This window comes from Caloenas nicobarica, chromosome 22 (assembly GCF_036013445.1).
Source record: "Caloenas nicobarica isolate bCalNic1 chromosome 22, bCalNic1.hap1, whole genome shotgun sequence".
In the NCBI taxonomy this organism is placed as follows: domain Eukaryota; kingdom Metazoa; phylum Chordata; class Aves; order Columbiformes; family Columbidae; genus Caloenas; species Caloenas nicobarica.
The window spans coordinates 2,815,666-2,835,376 of NC_088266.1; the positions used below are offsets into that span (position 1 = coordinate 2,815,666).

At 51.4% G+C, this 19,711-nt stretch overlaps 2 protein-coding genes across 3 annotated transcripts; one reads left to right on the forward strand and one right to left on the reverse strand.

The window, feature by feature from the left end:
• Positions 1–425: 425 nt before the first annotated feature.
• Positions 426–13,028, reverse strand: DNAJC16 (DnaJ heat shock protein family (Hsp40) member C16). Its single transcript, XM_065649916.1, is given in 15 exon segments — positions 426–3,689; positions 4,028–4,198; positions 4,573–4,671; positions 4,772–4,852; positions 5,317–5,393; positions 5,619–5,801; positions 5,971–6,154; positions 6,400–6,530; positions 6,873–7,031; positions 7,764–7,868; positions 8,642–8,826; positions 9,784–10,114; positions 11,016–11,082; positions 12,708–12,883; positions 12,886–13,028. Coding segments are annotated over 15 exon segments (2,487 nt in total). The 5' UTR covers positions 13,027–13,028; the 3' UTR covers positions 426–3,292.
• Positions 13,025–19,014, forward strand: CASP9 (caspase 9). Of its 2 annotated transcripts, XM_065649917.1 has the most exons (10): positions 13,025–13,156; positions 14,146–14,365; positions 14,865–14,945; positions 15,135–15,166; positions 15,751–15,927; positions 16,054–16,143; positions 16,811–16,958; positions 17,260–17,439; positions 17,565–17,674; positions 18,532–19,014. In XM_065649917.1, the coding sequence occupies exons 1-10, from the start codon at positions 13,025–13,027 to the stop codon at positions 18,622–18,624; spliced, it is 1,263 nt and encodes a 420-aa protein (XP_065505989.1). In that variant the 3' UTR covers positions 18,625–19,014. The 2 variants fall into 2 exon arrangements, with proteins under 2 accessions (XP_065505989.1, XP_065505991.1); XM_065649919.1 differs by lacking the exon at positions 16,811–16,958 and having other exon boundaries at positions 17,352–17,439.
• Positions 19,015–19,711: the final 697 nt, after the last annotated feature.

The following is a 19,711-nucleotide window of genomic DNA, read 5'->3' on the forward strand; positions in this document are numbered from 1 at the left end:
CGGTTGGACTCAGTGAGTTTGAGAGGTTTTTCCAACTAAAACGATTCTGTGATTTTATTACAACGAACGTACGAAGGTGGCGTGGGGCTCACGCTGAGCATAGGGGCATATTTGACTTAATTTCCTTTTGGGGACAACAAGGCATCTCCAATGGCAGAAGAAGTTTAGTTGTCCTGGGGATTTCTGAACCTGACGTGGAGGTGAGAGCAGTTTGTACAAGGAAACACCAAGAGTCAACTCATCACACATTAAAATAGTTTTATTTCGGTTGCGAATCTGTCATCGTCTGAAAATAAAACGACATCAGTGTCTGTTCACAAATACGAATTAAAAAAAAAAAAAGGCAAACCAAACCACAAATAAAATAAAAATTCAAACCACCAGCCCCACCCCCCCAAAAAAAACCAACCCCAAACCCAAAAATAAAAAAAATCTGCCGAATAAGTTAATCCCGCCCCCTCCCAGTATCAAAAGTGCAAAATATGTTCTAGTTTTCAGTCCTTTTTCGCAGTGTCCTGGTTTCTGGCAGGTTTTGGTTCTGGGCAGAGCGGAGCAGCAGCTGCTGCAGCTGCCGCTCGGGCCAGGGAGGAGGTTTTGGTACAAACCTTTAATTTGGGGGCCTGGATCCCTTCGCTTGAGCTGGGGAGCGGGAGGCGATCACTGGGATTTCAACTAGAACCGTGCACTAGGACTGAACTGCCTCAATCTTTGGATTACGAACCACCACATGTATAACAGAAGGGCAAGCGCGTTTTGCTGAGGAAACGTTACGATCTTGGCCGGGCACCGCTGGAGAAAACTCATATTAAAAAATTATTGTGGCTGCTGGGAGAGGGCGGACGGATTTGGGGTGTCAGCAGCCTCCACCTGCACTCTTCTATAAGAAATCAAGCACCTCGTGCTCTGCGACAGACACCAAAGCGAATGAACAGTTTGGCATTTGCTTCAGCCCATAAAATAAGGGGTTTTTTTCCATAAAACAGCGACACGGTCCCGTCCAGGCACAGCCAGCAAGAGCGAACTGCCGCAAGCGCTGCTTAAATAAACCCAGGCTGAACGGGGAGGTCACCTGCGCTAAAAAGAAAATAAAAAAGGATTCCAGCAGGCATGCAGCACATTAACTGTAATTTGAAGGCCTTAAGGCCTTACCTACTTACCTGGGGAAGGGCTGAATTCCCTCACTATAGCACAACTAGGCACTTTTTTTTAACGTGTCAAAGGTTTTCTCCTGGTTTCTGATGAGCTGAAGGGACCGCAGGGACCCAGAGAGTATTTTTATTTTTTGCAAACATTTAAAAAGTTACGCGGGGCCCTCCACTGGCCTACAACCTTATTCTAGCCACACCCTGCACGGCCAGCAGTGGGAACAGCATAAAAGTGCTCCGGTGATTGCTCCAGCCACGCGAAAATGAAGTTTAGCAGCGTCAGGGCAGTGTTTTATCCCTTGTCCCGCTCGATTTCCGCAGCACCTGTGCGTCTTGGAGATATTTGGCAGGGAGAAGACTTCACCTTCCTTCCTCCCCTCTACTTCAGTGCCATGTTTGTGCGGCAGCACGAGCTGCTGAGCTAAAATTAAGCAACCGCAGGGTCAGTTGGTAGCAGCGGAGCCTTTATTTGGAAGGAGGTTGTACAGGGAGTTTGAGTACCTGTGGTGGTCACAGCGGGTCAGGGATGCAGCAAACCAGTGGTTTGTGAGCCAGGGAGGCAGTAAAATGACTTGAGCACCCCCAGATTTCCTATGGGATCGGCAGCTAGCTCAGTTTGGCATAGTTGTTCCTCCACTAAGATGGTTAATTAAGGTGGCAAGAGCAGAGGGAGCTTTTAATTAACAGCACGTGCTCCATCAAGCACCAAGACAACTCGGTACCATGCAGCAAGGACCAGCCTGGGTGAAGGTGTCAGCCCCGGAGCGGTGGAAAGGACAATTCCCACAGGATTTCAGTCCCGGCTGCGAAAATCAAACCCTGCTGTTTTTTTTTTTTTTTTAATCACCTGAGGAATGGAAAACAGCTGCAAATCTGCAGCTTGATTTCCCTCTGTGTCACACAGGGCCACCTGTGGTGGTGACAGTTGTTGGAGCAAAGCATCAAGCCAACCCTGCGCTCTACAGTTGTCCTGGCTTCACATAGACCTATGAGTTCCAAAAGACAAAAAAAACCAAACCAACAAACCAAAAATACGAACAAATAACCCAAGGCAGCAGCCTGCGTGGTGAGAAACAAGGGTTTCTGGCAAGAAGGAAACAGGTGAGAGGCTGAAAACAAGAGTCTTAACCCCACGGCCGAAGCAAAAGGAGTTTCACACGTAAGTGACGGTTGGATGATCTGGGGCAACATTTCAGGAACACAATCGTCAAGGAATTCGGTTCCTTGATACAAAGAACGGTTGGTTTGTACTACAGATGTGAGGGTGCCGGACAGGAGCCTGGAGCGACTCCCTAGCAGCTAGGCAGAGTTTCTTTTACACATCTACTGGCTCATAGCAGCTCACGCCTACAATCTGAGGACACGGTTTAAGTTATGGCTCTAGGATACATCATCTAAAGTTGACAGAAGCAGAAAAGGCATCTGAAAAAATCAACGTGACATTTAAACGGCTCAACACCTTTACAGTATTTACGGCCATGCAAAAATCCCTCCCCCGGTTACGGTGTAGCCGGTGAAGCTGCACGTGGAATGATGACAGGAGGAGCATGAAACATGCAGATCGTCCACGAGCCCGCACCACGGGTGAGTCCCAACTACAGGTTTGCTACGAGGGAGATGCTCCTGACCGTATTCTAGCTCACTTACCACGGGGAAAGCCGATAAAAGTACGAGTGCCTGGTGGCAGGAGGCCTTTCGGAAGGGTTGGCAGGGTCGTGCCACTGTGACACCTCGGGCCGAGTACAGGGGGAAGGGGAGAGAGAACCACGACCCGATCTGCGTCATTGGCCGTGTTCGGTCCGAACCGAGTCACCGCGGCACAGAAGTCACGGGGTTATTTTTTTTCTTCAATCGAGGTAAAACGAGAGATGGAACGGGGGCGACTCGGGAAGCAGACGCAGCAGGACAAGAAGGGAAAAATGGATTTCTTGGCTCTTCGGTAGTACGGCGTCCAAACGCACAAAGGAGTCGGTGGAGGGAATTTCGGTGCGCTTGGCTGTGCTCCTGGGCTTTAGTCGCTGGCCCGAGGAGAGTTCATCTAAAACCTAAAGGTCCATTCGTCACGCTTGTTTGCTTATTCCTGGAAAGAGCTGTCCCTCGTCATATCTTCATAAAAAGTTTGTCCGTTAGAATCTCTTTAAAATCCCTCAGTCTAGCGCGGGCCACGAGGGGATATAGAACCTCTGTAAGGAACCCTCGAGGAGGCGTTCCATCCAAAAGGACAATTTGTGTAATTTGTTTTTAACAGATCTAGATCTTGGGCTGCCGGAGGATTTCCCTCTGCCTTCCGTGTGCAGCGAGGAATCGTAATCCTCGCACGATCCCAGGGTTCCCCCCTCATCCCCTGATTTGTGAGGCTTAAAGAGGCAGAAATATTTCTTGTGGCCGTTCAGAGCCAGGACGTAGCCCGTGTAGTCACGCTCAAGGAAATGCTTGTCGTACTGGTTTGGGATGGGGGCCGCATCCTGCGCGAACTCTAACAGGTATTCCAGCCATTCCCGGTGCTTGTCCAGGCTGAGGAAGGAGAAGTGAAGAGAGCTGCTCCTGGGGGAAGAGCAGAGGAGAAGCAGGATTAGTACGTTTCCCCAGTTGGGCCAGATTCCCACCACACAGGTGTTTGTAAACAGGCGCAGAGCGGTGTCACCGTGGCTCCTTTTTTAACCCAGTTTGGCACAGGTGACAATTACCCAGTGCGCAGCACTGCCAGACCCGTCCGGTCACCTTCACCAAAAGGTTTTCGGCATCTCATCGCCACTAACGAGCGCAGAGGCTGCTTTGCTCACCAGGCAATCGAGCCAACGCCGCTCCTAACTTGTCATCGGAGCAGCATGACACACAGGGTTAAAACGGTCACAGAAACCCGGGAGAGAGCCTCAGCATACCCGGTGAAGGTGTAGACTTCCAGCGCAAACTTCTGGAGGAGGGCGGTTTTGGTCGAGTTGGACAGGATCAAGACCACGTTCATGTGCCCCGGCCTCAGGCGCACTAAGTTGCTGGTGTAGTTGATGCCTGTGAGCTCAGTCACCTCCACGAAGCCCTTTTTGGGAATCCTGCTGCAATGAAACGGTGACCGAGTGAGAGGGGAAACGAAGGACCAACCCACCAAGGATGGAGAAACCAAGAACTTGTTCCCTGCCTGTGCCCTGCAGCTAAAGCCGGTTTAATCAGTGCAACGCCCAGACTTGGATTTTCCTCAACAAGTCAGTCAGACCTTTGCCTTCCTCTGAGGATGTTGTCTGGGGCAAAATCAGTGGGAATTGGTTAATAACTTCAGTTTGTGCCCCTCATGCTTGCTGGCGTCCTGGCTAACCACCTCCTCCTGCCCGCGCTGCCCTCCACCCGATGCTCTCTGCGTCCTCTCGCTGCACAGACCCTCCCCATGCAACACTTCAAAAGAAAACACATCTGGGAAAATCAGAGAGGGAACCTGTTACTCTCTTTGCTGAAGCTCGTGTCATTCTTCTCTGTCTTTGTGGCGGTTTCTTCTTTCTCAGAGGGAGGAGAGTCCCTTGTATCGCTTGAATCGCTGCAAAAGATGATTTTTTTGTGTGCGTTTAAGGTGACAGATTGGACTGAGGTGATATTTGCTGGACTGTAAGATCCCTCATGTTTTCGTGTGCACCCACCTGAAAGCCTGGACAATAACGGTGCCAAAGAGAATGAAGAGCGCGGAGAAGAGCAAGGACAACAGCGGCATCATTTCTCGCCTGAGGGGAAGATTTGCAAACAGCAGTCAGGTCTGCGAGTTGTGCAGTTTCTGCCTGAATTTCAGTTCTCCGTCTACCTGCAGTTTCCCCAGAAACCCAGCTCCTTTCCTGAGGTCTTAAAGACCATCACATTTTTGACCACCGCCCCGCTCCCACCCAAAAGAAGGGGAAGAAAAATGGATCCATTTTAAAAAACAGTGACAGGGAAGTGGTGAAAAACTACAACTGATGTGTGTTTTCAGGAGCGTAATGTGCATGCTCAGCCTCGAGGCAAGAGCTCCCAACACTCAAGGCAGAAGCTAATATCAGCGTGGTGTCACCGTTTTTTGCCTAAATCTTTAGAGAATACAGGCACTTTTGATATATTCTCGATTCTGTGAATAAGAACCTTGTTCTACTACACGTCTGAACAAGGTAAGAACAATCCTGCTCCCCAACAAGACCCGTTAACACCCAACCCGTACCAGTTACTGTGAAACATGCTGTCCCAGCAGTCCGAGATATAGTCCAGCGTGGAGTAGAGCCATCGGATAAGGAACATCTGGTTAAAAAGAAAAAAAATCAAATGACAAATCCGCTATGCAGAGCCTTGATGGGATCCCACCCCTTGAACAGAATCCTGGGCTGAATCAGGTAAGGAGTGCCAAGTGGAGCAGGCCAAGAGTGAGAAAACTTTTAAGACTTGCCTTGATATTTTAAAATATAACCAGTGGCTGTAACTCGACTGTGCAGGAAGGTAATGTGGTTGGAAGGGCCGTGCACTTACGGGAGCGAGTTCATCATTCAGGTCTGCCAGGACAGTCTCAGAAGACAGAAGGCCAGGGTCTGTCCTCAGCTGGTCCAGGAGATCCAGGAGGATGAAGTTGTCCTCTTTGCTGCCCTGCCACGCCTCCTCCAGGGTTTTATAGGCGACCTTCCCCGCCGTATTGCGTCTCTCCAAAATGACCACCTGGACGAGCCAATAACACAGCAGATATCAGAGAGGAAGGTACTTGTTTTCTGGACAGAAGTTATGCTTCAAATCACCACCCAGAAGTAGGTGTCAGATCAACGCATAGCATCCTGCATCAAGGGATGTGAATTAGAAAAGAAAAAGGGAAAAAAAAGGAAATTCTCACCGCTGATTTTCCCCGATACTTCTCGTCATCCATCAGCAAGGTGTCCGCAAACTCTGGCTGCCGGTCATTGTAGATGTGCACAAACTTCAGTGTGTCTTTGGTGTTGGCCACAGCAAAAGTCAAAAATGCCTCGTAAGCCTCAGCAAACTTATCGCCTTCTCCGGTCAGCAAGACCACGCAGTGCCTAAGGAACACAAGGAGACGGAGGATTAGGAGCTGTTCTAGATGCAAGAGGAAACAACCTTCCCCTTTCCACTACCCAGAACGATCCTGATGAGCCAGAAACCCATCAAACAATGTGGATACTGCGTGGGAGATCATGCTGGGTCATTCCCCTTCTCCCTCAGAATCAAACTAAAAGCGGCTTTAGGAGCAGCCCCAGAGCTTCAGGGAACAAAATGAGGGGACGTGTCAGCCCCAGAACCTTACTTTCGCTGACGGTGAGACTTCTTGACGGGACACAGCTCTTGGAACAGCTTCTGGTTGGTGAGTCTGGCCACCACGAGGAACTTATTCTGGGAAAGGAAGTCATCGATGAGCTGCTTCTTCATTTCTCGTGCCTGGCGAGGACAAAGAAAACTGGGGTCAGAACTGAGCAGGGTGAGGAGAGTAAAGCTGTTGTGATGTTCTCACTCCTCGAAGGAATCACCTGAGATGTTCTGAGGCCCTGAGACTGAGAAGTGACCTGCAGCCACCCTCCTCTAAAGGTCAGACACCACCGCTAAAGCCAACTGAGCTTCCTCCCTCCTAATGGCTTCTCTGCGTCTGCTAAGCCCAAGTTTCTGCTGAGAACAAATGCTCCTTACTCTGAAACGCGCCACCAACCAACCCCTCATCACAAGCTCAGTCAGAAAACCTCAGCGTCCGTTTCACGGAAGCTCCCGGAGAGGACTGAGCGATACCTGCACAACATCGGCGGGCTTATCAATGTTCTCCTTGAAGATCATCATGGTGGGGGTGTAGACGTTGATGTTGTACTGACTGGACAACTCCTCGGTGCCTCGGAGTCCAACATACACGTAGCCAAAAGACAAATAGTCACGGTATGCAAAGGCAGTTAGCTGGGCAGGAGCAAAAAAAACATTAGAGAGCAAAAAAACCATTTTCTTCCCTGGGTTCTTGTGGTGACTTTGCTTTGAGAACAACTCCTGCTGTTTACGTGTCATTGCAAGAGGTAAAAATCCTCCCTCTCCCTTGCTGAGCTGCAGTTTGCATTTTTATAGGCATTTTTTTCATCAGTTTACTCTGACAATTGCCACTTTTCAGATGGTGACTGAAAGGGACAGGTACCTCCTGTACTAACCCTTTGAACAGAAATGACACACATTTAAATTGTCAAATAGATGAAGTCCCACAGTGACGAAGAACAACAGCTTGAATTTCTTTACAACGTAATTGTGTTAGCATTACACGTGAAAGTAGAAGCCTCCACTGCATTTGATCAACATTGTATTCCTATTTCACTAATTTATTGCAATGAATTAAGATTTTTCTTTTCATTCATAGACACGTAAGAAGAATTTAGCAGTACTTTAACATATGATCTTATAAGTTGCAAGTTGCTGCCTCCGAAACCCACCTGCACCTTCACATTCACTCAGAAACAAACTCCTAATGAAGTTGGTCACCTGGCTGAGCCATTTCCAAGCGACACAAATCAACCTGTTCTCTTAGAACCAGTCAATAGTATTTAGAGGCATCATTCTGCCTTTGCTTGCAGTAAAATTGCTTTTTTTTTTGGAACAGCTGGATTTATTAGCAAGGCAACGATGCAGTGATAGAAATTAGATTACCTTGTATAATAATGGCACGACTGGCATATGATCGAACAGAAGGACGTGGGGTTTGTTTTCTTTCTTCCAGTTGGAGAGAAAGCGAATGTAGTTTTTATCTGTAATCTTTAAACAGAATCAGCACGTTAGTTTAACCTCTGAGCCGTTAGACACACACAGTGTTGTACAATTAGGTGTCTGCATGAGAATCGAGTGTGGAAAAGCTGTCCAGGTGTGATAGAAAGCAGACGGTGGGTTTGTCTTTCCAACAGGTATCCCTGATCTGAATTTTTTTGACACAAGAAATAAGCTAAAACCCATCAATCTCGACCTCACCAACCCCCTTAGTTATTGCACCCCCCATCGATGCTGTTTCAAGTCAATGCTGGTGCTGGTCTGAACTAAAACTGGGCGAAACAAACAACAGATCTCTGTGTGAGTCAGTTCTAGCAGACAATGCCTACAAATTAGTGAGCAGTGTTTAATTTGCTGGATGAAATGCTGAGAACGGAGAAGGGAAGTGAAATCCAGCAGGCAGGTAGGGCGCAATCACAGATCCCTAACCCAGGGCAGCTTTCTTACAGCTCTGGCAGCTGTAGGAAGTTACAACCAGGAGCAGCAGGCACGTAAAGTTGCCGGCCTGACCCCGTAGTAGCACAATTAGCAAGGCAAAGCATTACGGAGCCGCGTTACACGATCACTTTCAACAGCTCCAGGGTTTGTCGCTGTAATTACAGCTCTTAAACCACTTAATTTCCCCAGCCTCAGTCGGATCTTCTCGTGTTCATGACACAGATCAGCTCAGGGGCTGAATTAAACAGATTAACCACCAAAACAGCTAAGGAGAAATGAATATCCAGACACGAGAAGCAGCACACGACACTCGCACTAGAAAGTACCTTTTCCACGAGATTCCCCGGTAGAAGGTTCTCCACGAACTGCCACAGGTTTTCTCGAACGACGGCATTGTGGAAGAAGGTTATTTTCCCGTTAATGAGCCCTAGGAGGGATGGGGTGCTGTGTGCCCCCAGGTGATGGGCCAGGCGCCTTTCGTAGCCAGCGTGAACCACTCCGATTCCCACTCCTGAAAAAGGGACACGACAGATCAATGATGAGCCAAAGCGCACAGCAGAAAATGGAGGCTGAACACCTGTTCCCTTCCCCAGCATCCTGCTTGGGAGTTATTCACGCAATAGTCACTCCTAACTCTGCTCTTCTCCTCTTCCAATCTCCTGAAAATCATATTTAAAACTCTAGAGGGAAAGAGAGAACACGCTGTCCTCTTCTGTCCACTGGTATTTCATGGGCTACATTAAAACCTCGAGGAGAAAAACCTTATTAAGCGGGAACTACAATGCCTCTGGCTCCCACTGTGTGTTGAGGTTGTGTAACATCTGCAGGGAAAAGAGGGGAACTGGGGGTGGAAGGGCAAGTACAAAATATCTCCTTGGCATCCAGATGTGTTCAATAAATCTCAAAACTTATAGCAAGTAACAGAACGAGAGGAAACGGCCTCAAGTTGTGCCAGGGGAGGTTGAGGTTGGATCTGGGGAACAATTTCTTCCCGGAAGGGGCTGTCAGGCATTGGAACAGGCTGCCCAGGGCAGTGGTGGAGTCACCATCCCTGGAGGGGTTGGACAGACGGAGAAGAGGTTCTCAGGGACATGAGGCAGTGCCAGGGGTGGGGAACGGTTGGACTCGATGAGCTTGAGGGTCTTTTCCAACCAAAATGATTCTGCAGTTCTACAAAACTGCAGGACAAAGAGCAACGCAGCATTTCTGCTGGTGGCCTGAGCTCGTGGTGTGGTGATCGTCCCTTGGTCACGCCATCATTTATTCTCATCGGCGCTGGACTAAGCCAGTAGCCATAGGGACAGGAGAAAAGGCATCTTGCCCTGGAGATGTACAGGACTAGCTTTTTCCCCATTTCTAACTCGTAGCCTCATCGATTATATTAGTAACATTCAGGAAAGCATCAGGATAAATCCCCGAGGTTAATCTACAGATTAAATGAGGGACGTGTGCCCAGCCTTGTCCTTACCCAGCGCCTCCAGTTCCTGAGCGACCTCCTTCCACACAGGCTCGATGTGGATACAGCTGAAACACCAGTCCGAGGTTATTTTAATGAGGTAAGGTTTCTTGAAACTATCTGGCACAATTTCGTTGACGTAGTGGGAAAAATGGAGCAAATACTTCTCGTCGGAGGTGTCACGCCTCTCGGAATTGAAGGGGAAATGGAAGAAGGACTCGTCAAAATAGAAACCTTCGTGGAAGTGGTGGAACTGGCGATGCTGGTGCTGAGAGTAGCCCTGGCTTTCCCCAGCATCTCCGTAGCGATCAAAGTTTGCCCGTTTTTCCTCGTTGGAGAGAATCTGGGAAGTAGATGATAGAAAAATAGTGGCCTGAAACTGTGAGGTAGAACTGTCCTGACAATAATCCTGTGGCAAATAACTGCAGCTGCATAAGGACAGGCTACGAGGGAATGTGCAGCCTCTGTTGCATGTTGGGGGAATAAATATTCTGGAAAAGGGAACCATCGCATCACCTCCAGGATTACTGTTGTAAATAAGACTAAAAAAAGCCAAAGCCCAAGGAAAAGGAGCCTGTAAGTCAAGGCTGCTACATAGTTTCTGACACCAATGGCTCCCTGAGCCCAAGTGTCACGTTGTCTGAGCATGAATGCTCTTTTCTGGAGCAGCTTTTGCTGCATCTGCTTGAACACTGAGGTTTTCTCAGCGCATCAGCACCCCAAGTTTTACCGAGCAGCCAGGAGCCCCGCAGAGAAACTGCATTTTTTGGCTGTGCAATGATGATTTATTTCCACGGGCTCAGCTCGCTTGCCATAGAAGTACCGGGTTGGCCGCTGCAAACTGAGGCAATTTCGAGAGCAGCACAGGAGCGATGTGCAAATAACTACTTATGCAAAAAATAATTTGAAGCAACTAAAGTAATTAACGCTGCTTATGTCACCCCCAAAATACTTATATGTACGTGTGACACAGACAAGATGCCACACGGCTGTCGGGACTAGGGGAATATCTGATCCCCCCTTGTTTGAGGTTTTTTAGCAAGAACAGGGCTGACCTGTAACAAAATATTTAACAGAGAGACCAGGCTGGTGTCATCCAGAAAGCAGAGAAAACTTTTTGGGTCAGTAGGGCTGAGCATATTTCCTATGAAGACGCACACAGAAAAAGCGCAGAGCCAGGTACGGAAAAATAAGGTCACTTAACTGTTAACAACAGCAGGAGTTTAGCAAGAAGAGCGCGTTACCTCATAGGCCTTGCTAATCTGGATGAATTTATCTTCTGCTCCCGGGTCCTTGTTTTTGTCAGGGTGCCTACGAGGCAGAACGGGAGGAAAAGGGGGTCAGCGGTTCCCCGGGGGGCACAGCGAGCTGTCAGTTTCTGCTCAGAGGTGAGCAGGATGGGGACAGTCAGGTGTGAGATCTGATTTTACACCCAGCACATGCTCTGCCCACCCAAACCCCATCCCAAAAGGCAGCACCGGGACACACGCCTTGTGCCCACGGACCTCTCTCTCCATCCCATCCCTTGCCAACAGCATCTGTCTTTCCTACCTGCTACAGCGATACATCCCTCAGCTGCTGCCCTACATACCTACCGAGTTCTTCCTGTAAAACACCTCCCACCACAGCCCTCGGAGATGCCTCAGACAGAAATATGCAGGCTCTAAAATCTCTGGGTGATGCTATTTTCCGTGAAAACATTCCTCAGCGTACACCACCAAAGCGAGGGGCACAACATTTGCAGATCCAATGTGTTTCCCTTCAGCACAGGGGTTGAGTTGCCCGTGGCCATCAATGTACCATACCGAGACCCAGGGGCTGGCGAACTAAAGGTTCCCAGTTGAGTCGTGGAGAACTTTTCTGCCCCTGTAGCCCAGCTCTAGGAGGGTCTTCCAGCATGGGTTACTAACATAAAAGAGTTTGCTTGGTTTTAGGATGATTCTTGTGCCATGAGGAAACCTGGTGCTTGTCCCTGACCAGTAGAATGGACAGCCAGGTAAGAGAATAATCACAGATGCTTTGGGTTGAAGGGAGCTTCCCAACTCATCCAGTGCCCCCCCTGCCATGAGCAGGGACATCTGCACCAGCTCGGGTTGCTCAGAGCCCCGTCCAGCCTGGCCTGGGATGTCTCCAGGGATGGGGCATCCACCACCTCTCTGGCCAACCTGGGTCAGTGTTCCCTAGAACCATTTATGGTTGGAAAAGACCCTCAAGATCATGGAGTCCAATCATTCCCCCACCCCTGGCACTGCCCCATGTCCCTGAGAACCTCATGTCCGTCTGTCCAACCCCTCCAGGGATGGTGACTCCAGCACTGCCCCGGGCAGCCTGTTCCAATGCCCCACAGCCCTTTGGGGAAGAAATTGTTCCCCAGATCCAACCTCAACCTCCCCTGGCGCAACTTGAGGCCATTTCCTCTGGTCCTGGCGCTTGCTACTCAGGAGAAAAGACCAACACCCTCCATGCTATAAGCTCCTTTCAGACAGTTGGAGAGAGCAATAAGGTTTCCCCTCAGCCTCCTGTTCTCCTTTTCACTGCCCTCATTGTAAAAAATTTCTTCCTCATGTCCAGCCTAAATCTCCCCTCCTTTAGTTTAAAACCATCACCCCTTGTCCTATCGCGACGAACCCTGCCCAAAAGTCTGTCCTCATCTTTCTCACCGGCCCCTTTAGGCACTGAAAGGCCGCGATGAGGTCTCCCCGGAGCCTTCTCCTCTACAGGCTGACCCCCCCGCTCCCAGCCTGGCCCCCAGCAGAGCTGTCCCGGCCCTCAGCCCGCTCCGTGTCCCTGTCGCCACCCCCAGCAGTCACCGGCTGCCCCAGCCCGGCGGGCCCGGCTCTGACAACCCAACGGACGCCACGCGACACCGTGTGTGTCCCCGCGTCCCTCCCCGCTGCCGGAGGGAGGTCAGAGCCCGGGGGGAAGGCGACACTCACCACTCCCGGGCCAGCCGCTTGTAGGCCTTCTTGATGTCGGCCTGGCTGCAGCTCCGGCCGACCCCCAGGACGCGGTACGGGTCGAAATCCCCCGCCGCCGCCGCCTGCGCTGCCAGGGCGGCCAGCAGCAGCGCGGCGGCCCAGGCCAGGCCCGCCCGCCCCATGGCTCCGGGGGAGGGACGGACGGACACACGGACACCGGCGCTGAGGCCGCGGGCACCGGCCGGGCCGCCCTCACCCTCCCCGCGCCGCCACTTCCGGCGCGCCCGCCCGCGTTACCATAGAGACGGGGGCGCCGCTTCCGGTGCGAGGCGGCCATGGAGGAGGCGCAGCGGCGGGCGCTGCGGCGGGGGCGGGCGCGGCTGGTGGCGGCGCTGCGGGTGGCGCCGCTCTGGGAGCCGCTGGAGCAGCGCGGCCTCTTCACCCGGCCCATGGTGGAGGAGCTGCAGGTGGGACGGGGCCCCGGGTGACCCTCAGCCTCGAGGGTGGGGCGGGGGGAGGGCCTTGTGTCTGCTCAGCCCCGGTGACGGGTCTGGGGGCTGGCCCCTGTATCCCGTAGGCAAGGCCTTGTGTCCCCTCACCCCGGTGACAGGCCCAAGGGCAAGGCCCTGTGTCCCCTCACCCCGGTGACAAGCCCAAGGGCAAGGCCCTGTGTCCCCCTCAGGCCCGGTGACAGGCCCAAAGGAGGTCCCCATGTCCCCTCACCCTCCAGTGCCAGGCCCAAGGGATAGGCCTCGTGTCCCCTCACCCTGGTGACAGGCCTAAGGGAGGTTCCTGTGTCCCCCTCGGACCCGGTGGCAGGCCCAAAGGACATCCCCATGTCACCTCACCGCAGTGCCAGGCCCAAGGAAGGTTCCCGTGTCCCCTCACCCCAGTGACAGGCCCAAGGGCAAGGCCCTGTGTCCCCCTCAGGCCCGGTGACAGGCCTAGGGGGTGGCCCTTGTCCCTCCCCACTCCAGTCCCCGCAAATAGAGGCATAAGACCCGCCCATCTCCTTGTCACTTCTTGTCCCCTGCCCCAGCTAGTGCCAGCCATGGGATTTCTCCTGGGGTCCCCATCCCAACCTGGTGACAGACTTAAGGGGTCTCTGTGACTGCTGGCAGGCCTGGGGGTGTCTTACCTTGTCCCATGCACTGGTGACAGGCTGGGAGATGCCTGTTTGTCCCTGTCCCCTTGAGCCATTTCGTGGGCTGCAGCTGCCCGTCCCAGTGGAGGCTTCTGGGCTGTGTGGCTGGAGAGTGTCACAGCTGAGGTTCAGTGGCTCCTGGGGGTCCCTGTGACTGTGTCTGCTGCGTCTCAGTGCCTTTCATCCTGTGTAGACGTTTTCAGCACAGATCCCTGTGTTTCCCCTCACTGGGTGCCAATGGCAAGGGCTGGGCAGGCAGAACACTTGGGCTGGGAGTGAACACACCTTACCCTGGGCTTTTGTCCTCTGCAGAGTGCCGGCAGCCGGGGAGACCAAGCCCGCCAGCTGGTCATCGACCTGGAGACTCGAGGGAAGCGCGCTTTTCCTCTGTTCCTCTCCATCCTGCGGGACACCGGGCAGGGCGATCTTGCGGACATGCTGATGGAGGAGTGTGGACACCTGCCAACGCCACCGCAGCTGGGGGACCTGAGGCCGGTCGAGCTGGACCTGCGTGGAGAAAAACATCGTAAAAGTGAGTATTGAGAGGGCAATTAATTTGGGGCAAACAGCAGCTTGGGGGTGGCAGCTGGGATCCCTCTAGCCATCTGTGAAATCTTGATTTTTATTATCTTGGAGTGTGGCTCTTAGAGATGACCATGCAGAGCTGTTGGGAGAACGTTAGGCTTTGCAGCAGCAGAAGCTTTTAAGTTCAGACTACGTGCTCATGGCGTTAGGAGCTTCCTCCTCTGTATTTTTGTACGCAACCTCCGCGGTACCTTGATGAAAAATTGATTTTGCCACATCCTCACCAGCTTGTGCTCTGCTCAGTGTGCGTGTGGATCCAGTTTCTGTGACTGTTAGAAGAAATTTAGTCTGACAGACCCTGAAAAGGGGAAAACAGACGCGATGTTGTTGTGTTGCTGCAGCAGGCGGGTATTGGTTTGGGTCCTTCTGAGGCCCCCAGGTTGGTTATTGTAGCGTGAAATTGGAATGGGGAGAAGGTGAGACCCGGCTGTCCTGTGTTGTGACAGGTGTGAGCTTCCCTGAACATTTGTCTGTCCCGGTCCAAGCTGAAAGCGAAAGACCTCAAGTGCCTCCCACGCCAGCCCAGGGTAAGCCGTGTCCAGGCTCTTCCAGAGAGGCGGGGCATGAAATGCTCATTTCCAGGGTGCGGTGGGGTGAGAAGAGGGAATTCGTACGTGTCACCGATGCATAGGGCAGGATTGACATTAATTCCAGGAAGAATGGGTGTAACGTCTCATCGTGGAGTGCAGAGAGTAAATACTGTGTCTCCGTTGTAGGTTCGGCTGTTGACCAGAGGAACTGCAACCTGGTGAGTATTTGGTTGGACCAAAAGTAGTTTTCAGTGAAGGCTCACGGGTGGCTACCGGGAAACGGCCCTGGGACGGCTGGGATTTGCTTCTTGCGATCTGAGCGATTGCTGCAAGGCTGACGCTGATCTAACGGGGCTGATGAGCTCAGAGGAGATCAATCATTATCCAGCTTCTCCTTAGGGTGACTGTAGCTGTAGCACAACCAACATATAGAGCTAAAGGTTGTGCAGAAACAGTTTCAGTGGTAAAGCTGAGTCTCTAGGAGATTTATCTGCCCATTCTTTTGGCTCCTTATGTGGCCTCTCGTGGTGAGGTTTGGGGATGTTGCCTAAAAACCTTGGAAACTTCAACATGCCAGCGGAGGTGCTGCAGGTAAAGAAGCAGGTGGTTTTCTGCAAAGGCAGTCCCTGTTTCGGCAGTGTTTCCCCAACATGCCTGTGGAGAGCAGATGCTTTTACGCATCCCCGGGCCTGGAGAAATGAAAAAGCTGTGAAACAAGTTGCTCTCAGAACTCCCGTTCCCGCTGCATTAGCCAGCAAGCACTCTGAGTAGGAGGGTGTTTAATTGCGACGTGTGCTGTCAGGTTTATGAGCTGAAATCGGACCCGTGTGGCTGCTGCCTGATCCTCAACAACATCAACTTCAGTCAAGACTCGGATCTGTCGACCCGAGCTGGCTCCGACGTGGACTGCAAGAAGCTGGAGAAGCGTTTCAAGGCTTTGAGCTTCGACGTCCTGACTCTGCAGGATCTCCCAGCTCAGGTGAGGCCGGTCGTGTCCAACTGATGCGAGGGACAAGAGAATCATAGAATCAGAGAATCATTACGTTTGGAAAAGAACCTCAAGATCATGATGTGAAAAACTCTTTTTGTGACATTTTCCATCTAGGAAATGGTTTTGGAGCTGCAGAAGCTGGCGCGGCAGGACCACAGTGCCCTGGACTGCTGCGTGGTGGTGATCCTTTCCCATGGGTGTCAGGTGGGTTCATCGCATCTCTCCCTTAGCTCATTAGCCAAGATTACCCGCGTGGGAAGGGGTTAATTCCCTTTGCTGTGGTCTCACAGAGAATGGGAGGGAAATTTTGGTCCTGAGTGATCTGATGGCCGTTCTCAGCATGTTGCAGGGGGTTACACTCTTGTATCTGGGTTGAAGAAAATAGGAGCTTCTCCAGTGTTGCCTGTGGAGAAGTGTTCTCCATTTTGGGGTGTATAATTCAGAACCGAACAATGGGCAGAGAGCGGAGGTAGTGCTGACCCTCATACCATGGTCACTGAGTCTTTCCTGTTTCTCCAGCTCTGATGAGGGAGATACTATTAAGAGTAAAGGCTGTTTATCGCAATCAGAGGCCTCAAAGAATGAGGAGAGCAGTTTTTAGGAAAACGGTGTGTGTTACCTGCCTGTTGTCCTGGAGGATGAAAAACCCCATGGCTGGAGGAGGCGAGATAGGAGTTGGATAAAAGGAGGAGTTGGATTGTTGGGATTTAGGGTGTTTCAAGTGACTCCTGGGCATCCCCTCACCTTGATGCGTTTGCACAAATGCGAGGAAGTGAGATTTGTTCTGGTAACTTCAGGCTACAAAGCACCAGGCTCCCTCGGGACTGGCCTCACCTCCCGCCTGACTAGCTCCTGGATTTTCCTCTTGCAGACGAGCCATATTCAGTTTCCCGGAGGCGTTTACGGAACGGATGGAAAAGCCATTCCTGTAGAAAAGATTGTGAACTATTTCAATGGGTCCCATTGCCCGAGTTTGAGAGGAAAACCCAAACTCTTCTTCATCCAGGCCTGTGGTGGAGGTGAATCTTTGTTTTGGTTCCCGTAGGGAGTTTGCTGTTGGGTGTAAGGAGGCTTCGGAGACGTGGTTAGGCTTTGACTTCTTGTTCCTTTTGTGTCCATCACCTGTTTCTCCAGCTGTCTTCTCTTTCTCTTGGCCACACGTTCATACTACTCGTGTGGGCTGAGTCCAGGGGCTCAGGCACGAGCCTCTTGTAGGAGGACAGTTCCGATTTGCGTGCACTGGAGCATTTTTTCTGCACAGCAGGGAGATGCAGGATGGAAGATGAATTTCAGAGATTGTCTCCTTGCCGCTTTTTGCAGAACAAAGAGATCGAGGCTTTGTCGTGGATAGTGATTCACCTGGCGACGAAGCTCCCGGAGGTTCTTTAGAGTCAGACGCAACTCCTTTTCAGACTCCAGCAGGTAATGTGGACCAGCCGGATGCCGTCGCCAGTTTGCCCACACCCAGCGACATCTTGGTCTCCTACTCAACTTTCCCAGGTGAGATAAACCACACACAAATCCCAACAGGGGAATTAGCCCAAAATTAGCCCAAAATAGGAGCTTCATGGCCAAAGTTTGGGGCAAGTGGCTTTAGCAGTGATCTTCTCACTCTTCCTCTGAAGGTTTTGTCTCCTGGAGGGAGGCCTCGAGCGGCTCATGGTACGTGGAGACGCTGGACAGCGTGCTGGAGCAATATGCCCATTCCGAAGATCTGCTGAACATGTTACTGCGGGTAAATGTCTTATATTTTTCCTGCTTTGCGTAGTCATGAAAGTGATGAAGGAAATAACCAGACCTGCAGTTGGTCAGGGCATGCAGCCTACACTTGGAATGAGGATGTGGAGCGTTCAGTTTACAGGTTGGCTAATTGGAGGTACTGTGGAGAGGTCTAATTATTAAGAAAGTGTCTGGCATTAACCTGCCAAAAATCTCTTTGAGGTTTCTCTAATGAGAAATAGTTCTGAAAATTCAGGCTTTAATCTTTGCCAAGGAAGCTGCTAAAAAATCACCCTAGACCAACGCATAGTTTGTCCCATACCCAAAGTGTGGGACAAGCGTCAGTACTTCCGGACACTTTATTGTTCTCCCTGAGTGGGAGAAAAGTCTTTTGTGGAGGTGGCAGGGGAGAGAGAACCTACTTTTTGTTGTTTTCCTGATGTCATGGTGCTTCCTTGGCACGTGGTGGCACGGAAGCTGTTGATTGCAAGGGAGTAGCGCGAGACCCTCTCTGCCGGCTGGCACTGAGTGCGAGGGTAGAGACCTTGGGGAAATTACAGGAATATCTGGAAGAAAATGGGTGGGAAGGGAATTTGCTTTGAAGTAAACACCCGAAGGGAAAGAAGGAGCTGGGGCTTATGCTGAGAAGCACCAGCTGGAGGCAGCGGTGGCTGGTACAGCTGGGGTTTCTTGAAAGGATCTTTTTCCTCAAGTCCCCCTTGCGTATGTCAGCAAAAATGTCTCATTTTAGGAGACCTCCCTGCTCTCCCATCCCACAGGCCCATTTCCTGTCCTCACCGTGCTCCCTGCAAGACGTTACACCCCAGCATGGAAAAGTGTCCTGCTCCTCAGCTGCTCTGCTTCTGTTCTCAGGTGGCAAACGCCGTCTCTGCCAAGGGGAGGTACAAGCAGATCCCAGGATGTTTCAACTTCCTCCGTAAAAAATTCTTCTTCAGGTGCAAATGACCTGCGGGCTTGGAGGTCCTGTGAAGAACCAGAGTTACTTCCCTGCGGCCGGATGAAATCTGCGCCCGTCGTGACTCGGCATCAATGTTCCCGGTGGCTTTTGTCTGTCGAGATGTTTGTCTTGAGAAATGTAAAGCTGTGAGAGCTGTCCTTTCTGGGAAACACAGATAAAAAATGGGAAATGTTAGGGATGGAGCAGGGATGTGTGAGAGAAGCCCGTTTGCTGGGGCATGTGCCAGCCCGGAGCCTCTGTTCTCACGGCCGCATTCGGCCTCCGAGTAGAACATCTTGGTGATCACGATGTTTGTGTCCTTTGCTGGCCCAGATTGATGGAATCAAGGCCTAGTGCTTGAGTGGAATGGCATGATTTTTTTCAATCAATATTTTTAGTTTGCAATAAAATGCAACGAAAAAGGAAAAAAAACCTTGTGTTGTATTCCCTTGTCCATTCCATCTGTTGAATGCCATTTCAGCATCTCCCGAAGGCATCTTTGAAACGGGAGGAGCAAGAAAAAACCTTACCTGAGAAATTTTTTAGCCTCCTGCTGTTCCTGGTAGTGTTTCCACTGCAGCCGTGCCAACATACAGAGGAGGCAGCTCTTGTCCTTTCAAGGAGTTGACATTAAACAGGAGTCATAGCAGGAAACTGATAAGGATTCCTTTGGATATCAGAGCTGAGTTAAAGCGCTCGCCCTGATTGTTAAGATGACACAGTAGAAACGCGACAGAGGAACATGGAAAACAAAACAGATTCTAGGTACCGCCTGCCTCTGTCCTCTTCTTGTCCCTGGAGCTGGTGCTCAGACAGCAGAGGAGCAATCCCGAGGTCCTGCAGCTGCACTCGTTACAGGTGCGAGTGGGGTTTGTTCTGCATTTTATCCCTGTCTCCTCCCTGCTGTGGCACTGAGCTCCCTGTCCCCTCAGGACAGCTGGCAGCACCGGTCACAGCTGCAGTGCGATGCCAGGAGCGGGGCTGGCACGGGACCGGTGCCACCTTTGCTGGGATACACGTCACAGGGTGGCCGTGGGTCCCTACCAGGGTGGGAACCACTTTGGGCGCCCATACTCGGTGCTGTGGGGTGCGGGT